Below are 11,364 nucleotides of genomic sequence, written 5' to 3'. Positions count from 1 at the left end.
AAAAAATTGAGGGCAATACCCCTGGACTCTCACCTTTTTGCTGGATAAGATAACCAGGGAAGCACTGGAAGGCATGGATGACTCAGAAAATATGTAACGGAGAAGAAAGTAAATACCCATGGATTTTTTTGTTTGTTATGCTGTAAACAAATCTTGGTATTTCATGGGCTGTAAAGGTTGTGGTCAAGTTTCATCGAAATTGTGTTTGTAGTTTCTGAGAAGAAAGCAAATACCTCTTTTTAGGGGGAAGCCCCTGTAGACCCCCTGAGACCTGGATTTTTTTTTTTTAATGGCGTGAACAAATTTTGGGCCATAATGGGTGATGAAGGTTGTGGTCAAGTTTTATCGAAAGTGAGTGTGTGGTTTGTGGATGTGCGGTCCTATTTTTGGCCAGTACGTCCTGATCCCTTCAGTGTGCTCGCCCTCCCATGAGCCTCGACTATGTCCTCCAAAAAAAATAAAGACTCAGCTATAAACAGTCATCCTGGTGTTTCACAGGCAGGGTGATTCATCAATGTGTGGACGTTCAACTGGGAGTACTGTGTCCAGGTATTAGTTATTTAGTTGTCTTTCACATTAGTTGGAATGGTGTCTTTTTTTTGGAATTGACCCAAGAAGATAAAGCTTTGGGGCCAGATAAACATCCTGGAGTATTGAAGGAGATGGCAGAGCAGATACGCATGATGTTTTAACATACTGTACATAACGTCATGCTTGTCTGCTCTGCCAACGTGTCCGTGTCATTGAATTTATTATCGGCCTTCCTTTGCTCATAGAACGTGAATAGCCATTCTTCACAAAGAAGAGTCACATGACTCATCCACCCTGACTTCAAGGAAATTGTTATAATATCGCTCCTTCGACAAGGTGTCCAACGTCTTGAGATATACAAGCTTTGGGACACCCTTTGACTCTGATTATTGGGCCATCAAAGCATGGTGGTGGTGGTGGTGGTGGTGGTGGTGGTGGTGGTGGTGGTGGTGGTGGTGGTGGTGGTGGTGGTGGTGGTTGTTGTTGTTGTTGTTGTTGTTGTTGTTGTTGTTGTTGTTGTTGTTGTTTTTTTTAACGGTTTGGGCCTGAGCTCCGCCTCGGATGGATCGGTGCGCTGGGGCACGACTATACCCCTGAGGACAAGGACATTCTAAGATATCAGATGTCAGAACACTTATACATGAATTACAAGAAGGTTCGTAGACAATGGAAAAAGCAACACATTATGTGGGATTTGAACCCAGGGCCGCAGAAATGGTGACCCACGTGCTGCACAGAAGACCGATATAGCGGATATAGATGAGCACACTCCCCGATCCTCAGATGAGAACGCAAAATATAGGACAACGCAAAGTTTGTGGGTTTTAAACAATAATGTTTAAAAAAATTCAGACCCTAGGAGGATTGTTCGTTCATAAAGTTTCGTACGGAGCGCTCGTCAAGCGGCTTAAGCACTCAAGTAAGCATTCCATTGGAAACCGTTAATAAGGAACGGCTGGCTTGGCAAGCGCTAGATACTGCTTGGTATCTGAATTCCGAACACACCCCTGATCCAGGGAACTTCACACAGTTTCGTGCGTCTTGACGTATGAGTTCATACATTACGTCATTACGTCTGAGAAGAGGAAGCGGCGATAGCTTTCCGCCTCATGGCGGCCATTACTACTGAAGTGATGTTGTGATGTTGGAGCCAGTTCGGCTCGTAATCCATTGCCATCCGCCGCTGCATCCTGTAAGTGTGCGAATCCCTCGTGCCCGATGTGTTCGGACGGCGAGTCCGAAACATCACGGACCGCCTTTGGTCGTTCTTTTCCTTTGAGCTGCAGTGGGGAGGGTTGTGCTTTGTCCGGCGCTAGCGAAGCCAGCCTCCATTGTGTTCGTGCGGTTGTTTGTTTGTGTGTCTCGCCGTCGCAGCCTGTACTGTACAAGCCCGACGTGTGCTGACGCTTGCGTGTGGGCGCCGTGCAGGCATGACGTGCGGCGGGACGGCATGCACTCGAGCGGGCACAGCCAGGAGGGCCGTGGCGCCATGGCCGTGATGGACCCCGCAGGCGCGCAGGCCGCGCAGCAGGTACAGCAGATCCCGGCCGTGGCGGGTCGCTCGCAGGACGACGCTACCGTCGGGTATTTCTTCCAGCGGCAGCACGGGGACCTCGGACTGGCGGGAAGGCAGCGCATCCCTCTTGGGGATGGTGATCAGGTAATCATCGCGACCGCGGGAACTCGGGTACTCCGGTCCTTCACCTCCTCACCCGTCGGGGAGATTCCTCTCTATATCTCTATCTCTGTCTCTTCATCGCGACCTCTGTGTGAGCAGCCTTGCGAGACTCCACAAACATCCAAGCACTTCACCCACTCGTACCTTCCACCATCCTGAAAGACCTTGTAATGTCGAGACCGCCATCCCTTTTGTGAATCGTGTGTACTCCCCAACTCACCACCATGTCCTTCCCTCGTGCTTAACCCCCTTCCTTCAACCCCGATGGCTCCCTCATTTATCTCGCACGTGATGCTCCATCCCCCTCCTCCTCCTCTTTCTCACTCGGTGCGTGCAAAACGTTCTCAACTTTTCAACCTCGTTACGTGTGACCCTGCACTGTAACAATCCCCCCACAAATTACAATTATCACAACAACCCTCTTAACTTAGTGTGTGCAACCCCTTCTTCGGCTCTCATACCCTTTACCCCCCCTTCCTCTGTCCTCATACCCCTTACCTCCCCTTCCTCTGCCCTCATACCCCTTACCTCCCCTTCCTCTGTCCTCATACCCCTTACCTCCCCTTCCTCTGTCCTCATACCCCTTTCCTCCCCTTCCTCTGTCCTCATACCCCTTGCCTCCCCTTCCTCTGTCCTCATACCCTTTACCTCGCGTTCCTCTGTCCTCATACCCCTTACCTCCCCTTCCTCTGTGCTCATGCCCCTTACCTCCCCTTCCTCTGTCCTCATACCCCTTACCTCCCCTTCCTCTGTCCTCATACCCATTACCCCCCCTTCCTCTGTGCTCATACCCGTTACCTCCCCTTCCTCTGCCCTCATCCCCCTTACCTCCCCTTCCTCTGTCCTCATACCCCTTACCTCACCTTCCTCTGTCCTCATATCCCTTACCTCCCCTTCCTCTGTCCTCATACCCCTTACCTCCCCTTCCTCTGCCCTCATACCCCTTACTTCCCCTTCCTCTGTCCTCATACCCCTTACCTCCCCTTCCTCTGTCCTCATACCCCTTACCTCCCCTTCCTCTGCCCTCATACCCCTTACCCCCCTATCACAACATCCATCTTAACTCAGTGTGTGCAACCCCTTCTTCGGCTCTCATACCCCTTACCCCCTTCCTCTGTCCTCATACCCCTTACCTCCCCTTCCTCTGTCCTCATACCCCTTACCTCCCCTTCTTCTGCCCTCATACCCCTTACCTCCCCTTCCTCTGCCCTCATACCCCTTACCCCCCCTATCACAACACCCATCCTAACTTAGTGTGTGTAACCCCTTCTTCGGCTCTCATACTCTTACCTCCCCTTCCTCTGTCCTCATACCCCTTACCTCCCCTTCCTCTGCCCTCATACCCCTTACCTCCCCTTCCACTGCCCTCATACCCCTTACCCCCCACACCCCCCCAATCACAACATCCATCTTAACTTAGTGTGTGCAACTCCTTCCTCGGTCCTCATACCCCTTACCCCCACTTCCTCTGTCCTCGTACCCCTTACCCTGCCCCTATCACAACATCCATCTTAACTCAGTGTGTGCAACCCCTTCCTCGGCCCTCATACCCCCCCCCGAATTACGATTATCACAGTATCCCTCTTGACTTAGTGTGTGCAACCCCTTCCTCGGCCCTCATACCCTTGCAACCCCTTCCTCGGCCCTCATACCCCTTACCCCCTTCCTCGGCCCTCATATCCCTTACCCCCCTTCCTCTCTCCTCATACCCCTTACCCCCTATCACAACATCCATATTAACTTAGTGTGTGCAACTCCTTCTTCGGCTCTCATACCCTTACCTCCCCTTCCTCTGTCCTCATACCCCTTACCTCCCCTTCCTCTGCTCTCATACCCCTTACCCCCCCCCTATCAGAACATCCATCTTAACTTGGTGTGTGCAACTCCTTCCTCTGCCATCATACCCCTTACCCCCCCCATCACAACATCCATCTTAACTTAGTGTGTGCAACCCCTTCCTCGGCCCTCATACCCCTACCCCCCTTCCCCCTTCCCAATTTAGTTTCGTCGTGATGACGTGAAAGAGCAAGCAGTGTTAGTTTGCTCTACGTCTGCTCACACACTCCATGGTGGTCACTTAGTGTGTTTGTGAACATTCTGAACAATATTTGCCTTTTGAGGTGTTTCTTGTCGATGTTTAACTGAAATGATGAGCCATAAACAAATATTGTGTACACGTCATCTACTTGATATCTCTACCATCGTGTTGAATTTTGCTCGCCAACATTGAAGGGCTTGTTATAAATTCTTGAAGTGAGTGTTTTCAGTTTGAGAAGCGATAACTGACTTTCTTTTCTTTCTTTCTTATTACTATGTTTTCCCGACTTTTGAAACATGGTGTAATATCTGTATTGATCATGAATTTAATGTATGGAGAATTGACAAGTTATCATGGGTGCTTAAGGTGGTGGGGTGGGGGGGGGGCGTGTTTGGGGAGTTGTGGGGGGGGGCGTGTTCAGGGTGCGGAGTTTCCCATTTGTGATGCCAAGGGGATACACATTGGTGGGGTATTCAGGGGTTTCCTTAGAAGCCAGTTACCGGGGACCCGCAGCCGTCTACTCAGAGAAAAAATGTCAAAGGTCGCTGCTTACTTACTTCAGAGCCAATTTTTCGAATTTTTATTTTTTATTTTTTTATTTTTTTGTCACCACGAAATCTCTACATCCCCCTGTTTTGACATCCGAGAAATGGAATATGGTTTCCTTAATGAATGCTAGTTCATCTACACTATTATTATGTCACACTTACTTCAGATTGCTCACTGTACTCCACCATGTGCAGTATCATCTCCCTATTCAGAACTAAGGTATGGCCCAAATGTTGCAAAACTAACTCTTTAAAAGTGCTTAGATACTCCATCTTCCAGAAACCTTGGTGTGCCCTAAACCATGGCCTTAAATTAATGAACCCTGTTTATAAACAGTATAGCTGAATTTCAGTCAACCAGTCAGTCAGTCATTATGTTAATGCAACTATATCCAGTGCAGGCTAACCACTTGTTTTTGTGGAGTTTTCCACCCCAACAGCATGATAATATGAGAACTATTTCATGTCAGAAATCATGCTAGAATGCATCTCCAGCCATCTAGGATCCTCCGGCTTCTAGGGTCCTAAGTGGGCCCTGGACCCCGGCCATACAGCTGCGCTCTCTTTGCTCGCGGTGATGGTAACCTGCTACTTTTTAATGGTAGCCTCCTACTCCAAGAAATAAGGAAACCCCTGGGTATTGCTGTGGGAGTGCGGGGTTTTAGGGACGCCAGGGTGGGGCAGCATTTATTGTGGGGGGGGGAGGGGGTGCAGGGAAAGGAGAGGGAGGGCGTGCGTTTGGAGCACAGCAGAAGGGGTGTATTTTTTTTGTGTGTGTGTGTGTGTGTGTGTGTGTGTGTGTGTGTGTGTGTGTGTGTGTGTCTCGGCATCATTGAGTGCGTTTCTCATTGAGCGTGAGAGCCATGGTTAAAAAATAATTTTTTGTGGAGCGCTTTTTTTTTTTTAAGGCTTTGGTCTTCCAAAAATAATAAATGAATAAAAATAAACTTCGCTCCTTTACAATTACTGTATTGTTTTGGGGGGTTATTTTAGGTTGAGGATGACTACTTTTAATTTACTTTTCTTTGGCACACTGTCATACTCGAGCTCTTTTGCACACATGCAATAACAATGTATGATTGATCATTCGTTAACAGCTGTACCGCGCTGTACTAATAAATCGTCATCATAATCATCATACTCGTTGTCATCATCATCGCCTGTCTGCGCAGCAGGAGACAGGGTTTGGCAATTGCGTGTTTGTCTAATCTGTCTGTCTCGGCCGTAACATTTTTACCAATCGAGCTTTTGTCGTTAAATCTTCAACAAAACTTTTATTATGAGAATATGGAGAACACAAATGAATACAATGTCCAGTTTTTCTTTTTGCTGCTGTTTTCGTCAATTTTTAGTTCGGTACAAAGCAGACGTGGACAGGCTTCACATTTTGAGATGCTTTCTCGTTTAAACTGATTTATTCAACAGGTGTAATTCAACTGCACCGATATTGCAATTTTTATCAGAAGTAGCTTTATGGTACTTTTCTTTCTTTAATTTTGTCCTGATCGGCAGCGAACTTCTTCAGATTCTTAGTGCCATTTCTTAAAGGCTAAAAGTTAATGATGCCTCACATGTTGGTCCTGTTGGGACACCTCATGCAGGGGGCTGTCTGGATTGTGAATGCCTCAGACGACTTAAACTTTGTGCTCGTAAAGAAAAATATAAAACAAAAATGAGTACATAGCTGTTTACCCTTACCACGGCCAAACAGTGTTACGGGGTTAGCATCCTCCTGAGTGGTATACGGTAAACCGTCCAAAATCGGTTAGGTTCCTGGAAAATGCCTTCAATAGTTAAAACAGTGATCGTGGAAACCGAGGGCCAATGTGAAAATGGGGGTTCGGTTCCTGGACTTCGAGAAAATATTGAAGATCATTGGCAGCCAGAAATAAACACATTACAACTACAATAAATATGGTGCAAATTAAACAAAAACGCAAGAGCTTTACCTTTTAAATATACTAGTGCATGCCCGTAGGTGCGTGCCCATACGTGCATGGCCGTACGTGCAAACAAAACAAACAAAAAAAACTTTCAAACCGCGTGCCAGAAACGACAACCACACAGGCCGTTCCTTCGCTCTCGTAAACGACGACTGGATTGAGACATTGTGTTTATCTATAAATGCGCATAAGAAATTGAGAAATTATTGGAATACAGTAAGTCATCACTATCCGGAAGTAGTGCGTGCCCGAACGGAATGATTCCACGAATTATCGCTTGCATTTAAGTAACAACTGCTGCGATACTTACACACACCGAGTTAATTAAAATCAAGTTTACCTCCCTGTCTTTTATAGCCATGACATTCGCTGCCATTGACCATTGCCACTCCTGCGCAATTATTCAATTAGCGCCAGCGTATTTTGCCTTTTCGCAATGTAATCGCAAGGAAAAACACAGAGAAGAGAAGAGAAACAAAAAACAACAAAAAAAATGGACGTGCAAAAAAAACCAAAAAACTTTCAAACAACCACACAGGGTGTTCCTTCGCTCTCGTAAATGACACACACACACACACACACACACACACACACACACACACACACACACACACACACACACACACACACACACACACACACACACACACACACACACACACACACACACTGCTGGAATTATAGATAGATGTACAGTTAACTACCTTCTCTGCAGTGTGACGCCATTTTCTGGGGGAAAAAAGTACCAAAACGGCAACAAAAAACAATTAAAGGTACCACAAAAAACACCCGTTGTTTAAATTTTGTCTCCCACTTGCTTATTTTCGATCGTAAGTTATCGCGTGTTTAAAATTTACTTCCTGGTTCGGAGCAAACCAGCTCACTCTGATGTTACCGAAATTTATGCCCCGTCTAATATGAAAACGATCATAACTTGGGGCATTGTGTTTATCTATAAATGCGCATAAGAAATCAAAAATTATTAGAATACACGAAGTCATCACTATCCGGAAGTCCATACATTGCAACCCGTAATGGGGAAAGCGGCTGAGGTTCTCTTCCCCCATCGGCCACGACCACGCAGAAACGTGTCCTGTCATTGGTTGGTAAATAAATGGCCATAACTTGGGAAGCTCTTGTCCGATTAATATCAAACCTTGAAAAGGCACATACTCAGGTCCCCAGCAATGTATTTGGCAAGTTTCAATTAGATCGGACCAGTGGTTGTCGAGAAACAGCGTACACACACACACACACACACACACACACACACACACACACACACACACACACACACACACACACACACACACACACACACACACACACACACACACACACACACACACACACACACACCTGGAATTATAGATAGCGTTTGGACTGTACTCTGTCGAAAAATAGAAAAGTTTTCTCTTGGAGATGATGATAATGATGATACTGCTATAGGTGGAGGTTGGAGGTGAGAAAGATGTGGATGTAGAACTCGTGATGGCTGCTGGATCATCGGGAGCACGACGAAGTCACCTGCTGCATTGCCACATAGAAGAAGGGTAAAACGATCCTACGCCGCTGTGACCCGGAGCAGATCTTCCCTGCTTGGATAAGGAGGTTTGAGATGGCATCCTCTTCCAAAATAATCCCGTCTCTTTGGCGTTAAAAACCTGCTCCGACATAAATCCCTTCACCTCGATTCATTCCGTGAGTCATGGGTGAACTGGAGCCTTGGCCCCGGTTCCTCATGGAATCGTTGGTAAATTTGCCATGGGTTCTCCTGTACACCAGTCCATTCAAAGGCATTTCTCTTCAATGTTTGGTCCTCAATTCAAACATTAAGAGTTCTTTCCATCCTTTCAATATGAGGATCACGGGACTAGGATGAGCCTTTTGTGCTTTGCTGGCAGCAACCCTTTCACGGACATTTTACTCCCGTTTACACACGGTTGATTCATTGATCTGGTAATGGCAGCCCACAGATTCTGCACTTTCACTTCTTGCGGATGTATCGAACAACTCTGTTTCTTTACAGAATGTCATAACCTTTCTCTGCCTTTTGGCATGATTAATTTTTTCCAGCCTTTTACCTGTGGGCACCATTATTAACTATTTTGTGTCAACTGGACAGATCTAGTATTACAGGATCTCCGTATGGTATGTCATTTCCTGGTCGATGACCATTCATTATCAAATTTAGCTTTGTTCCGTATGCTGGTCTGATTACTACAATTAACAGTACGTGAGAAACAAAAGGCTTGTAATGGGAGGTAACCATACATGCATATGCAAGCAATGACTCATCTCAGCTCAAAACCACGATTGGCTGAAATTGATAACACAATAGGAATGTTGGAGGGTTTACTGTATTGCACTCAGAAAGCAGCAACAACAACAACAACAACAACAACAACAACCTGAGTCAGCATTTCCAGCAAGTGTGTTGTAGTTTTCTTGTGCATTCATTGATTAATTATTTGATGGCAGCGCATTTCTTTTACCGTCCATGGTGGCAAAAGACATTCTTCAAATACTATCCAATCAGACTCGGTGGTTGTAATGGTTAGAGCGTCTGCTCCGTGTCTGGGAGGTCGATTCACTTTGGTACATTATGGGTGATGAAGGTTGTGGTCAAGTTTCATCAAAGTTATGTGTAGTTTTGGGGAAGAGAGAAAATACCTATTTGGGGGTGGGGGGGGGGGTCCGAACCCCCTGCGCCCGTGAGGACCGGCTTGATGAGCGCAGATTTTGATGCGGTCGATACACCTTAGTTAGGCATTAGATTTGAAGTTTGTGGCCAAGTTTGATTAAAATTGTGTGTTTGGTTCAAGTGATACTGACTCACTCACTCACTTGCGGACACTGCTCCGGACATCGCTTACGCTTCCCAGAACTTTGTTCCTGTGAGCTAAAAAAGTCAGTCTTAAAAACGATCAATGCTGAATTTCAATTATATTAATTATATAATGAACACTTTTGTAGCAGTCAGGGCTGCTGTTAAGCTAATTTCCACCTTTTAAATTCTAACAATCGGTTCAGGTTAAGAGTTTATACGGCGTTTTATTTACTGTGTGCAGAAAATAAAATATTTACTTTTTTGAAGTGGCTGAACAGATGGAGGTGAAACTTTACATGTATGACCACTTGTCCATGAGGAACAAAAGGTTCACTCGCATATGATGTCATTAGTCACATGGTTTAGCAGCCATATTGGATTTTCCTGAAAAACTATAAAAAATACACCACTCAAAAGAAGTCTTGGTGAGAGTTTGCAATCTCTCCCTTTTTTCTTGGTTCTTAAATGCTGACGCTATGCTATCAAATGCTGTATAGCAGGGTGTGGTTTAACACGAGGAGCTATCAACCTGAGTACTTTTCTATATGAGGGCAGGAAATGGATTTAAAAAGGAACAATAATCTCACGAGAGCGAGGAGCCACAGGACAGTAAAGCTTTAAGATGGACCAGTGCTGCTCGGTTCCTTTCGGCTTCCTTTGGTTTTATTCGTTCTTCCTGGTTCTCTTTGTTTTCCCTCATTACTATTAGCGGTTCCTAATTTGCTTCCCACGGATTACTCCCATCGACCAGACGAACTTTCTTCGCAGGCCTTTGTACTCGACCCAGGTTTGGAGGAACATTGGCTGCATCTTGGTGGAACTACCACAGACTAGCTTTCCTATTTCCCAGACTTGGTATTTTCATCAGTTGAAAATCAACATTTCGTGACGTGTTTCCCGACGGGATTTTTGATCCGGATTCCAAGGAGCATTGGCCACATGCGTCTTGGTTGAACTTTAACCATTATTCCCGTTGCTACATTGGCTGAGCATTATGGAGACTGGGAGACTGCCAGCATTCATCTAACCACCGTATGACCCACTTGAGTGGAAATTCACACACATTATTTCTGCAGACTCGTCCAGGACTGGGTGTGCACAATCTGAAGTAGTAGGCTGGTTGGCGGTCTCTCCCGATGATTGAGCATGCTCGTCCTAGATGTGTTGAGTTGTCACAAGACCGCCGACACCAAAGTGCTGCTTCGTCAGACCAACACCGATCTCATCATCATCCCAAGCAGGTTGACATCGCTTCTGCAGCCCCTCGATGTGTCCATCAACAAGCTGTTCAAGGACGGGCTACATCGCTGCTGGTCCGACTGGATAATCCATCCATCCATCGGGACCATACTCTGTGCAGAGCGTTTTTGCTGCCGAAGCAGTCTCCTTGGCTATTGGACACAATCCTGGACGGGTCGCCATTCCGACACAGTATACCAGCAAGCTGGCACTCATTTTGCCGACCTCGGAAGGATGACAGGCAGAGTCAACCCTACCTGGTATTAATTCAATAGCCAAGGGGGATTTGAACTCAGGATCATGGGACCCCAAGCCTTCCACCCTGACCATAAAGCCAACACCAGGCATAACTGGATAATGAGTGGGGAGAAGACCTACATCAAGAGCGGGAGGATGAGAAAGGTCGACCTTCTGATCATCTGCGGCTGGATCATCAATGTGTGGGAGGAGATTCTGTCGGACATCATCAAGCGAGCATTTTTGAAATGCATCTTCAACAACATTGGCGGCACAGAGGAAATCATCATTTGGGAAGATGAGGCTGCAAATGACAGTGA

The 11,364-nt window shown here is 46.4% G+C and overlaps 1 protein-coding gene across 3 annotated transcripts in view; it reads left to right on the top strand.

Annotated features, from left to right (window-relative positions):
* Positions 1 to 1,562: 1,562 nt before the first annotated feature.
* The window catches only part of LOC147020112 (pumilio homolog 1-like), a 234,385-nt gene continuing 224,583 nt past the window's right edge, over positions 1,563 to 11,364 (top strand). For all 3 annotated transcript variants that reach the window (XM_085895137.1, XM_085895138.1, XM_085895136.1), the window contains exons 1-2: positions 1,563 to 1,723; positions 1,960 to 2,191. In XM_085895137.1, the coding sequence (XP_085751263.1) occupies positions 1,982 to 2,191 (210 nt within the window). In that variant the 5' untranslated portion in view covers positions 1,563 to 1,723; positions 1,960 to 1,981. The remainder of the gene's footprint in view (positions 1,724 to 1,959; positions 2,192 to 11,364) is intronic.

The sequence above is a fragment of the Eptatretus burgeri genome, chromosome 9 (genome assembly GCF_056783735.1).
Source record: "Eptatretus burgeri isolate ZD-2024b chromosome 9, Ebu_testis_v1, whole genome shotgun sequence".
Classification (NCBI taxonomy): Eukaryota; Metazoa; Chordata; class Myxini; order Myxiniformes; family Myxinidae; genus Eptatretus; species Eptatretus burgeri.
Note: the sequence above shows the minus strand (reverse complement) of the source record. Positions and strands in the feature narration are given on the sequence as shown.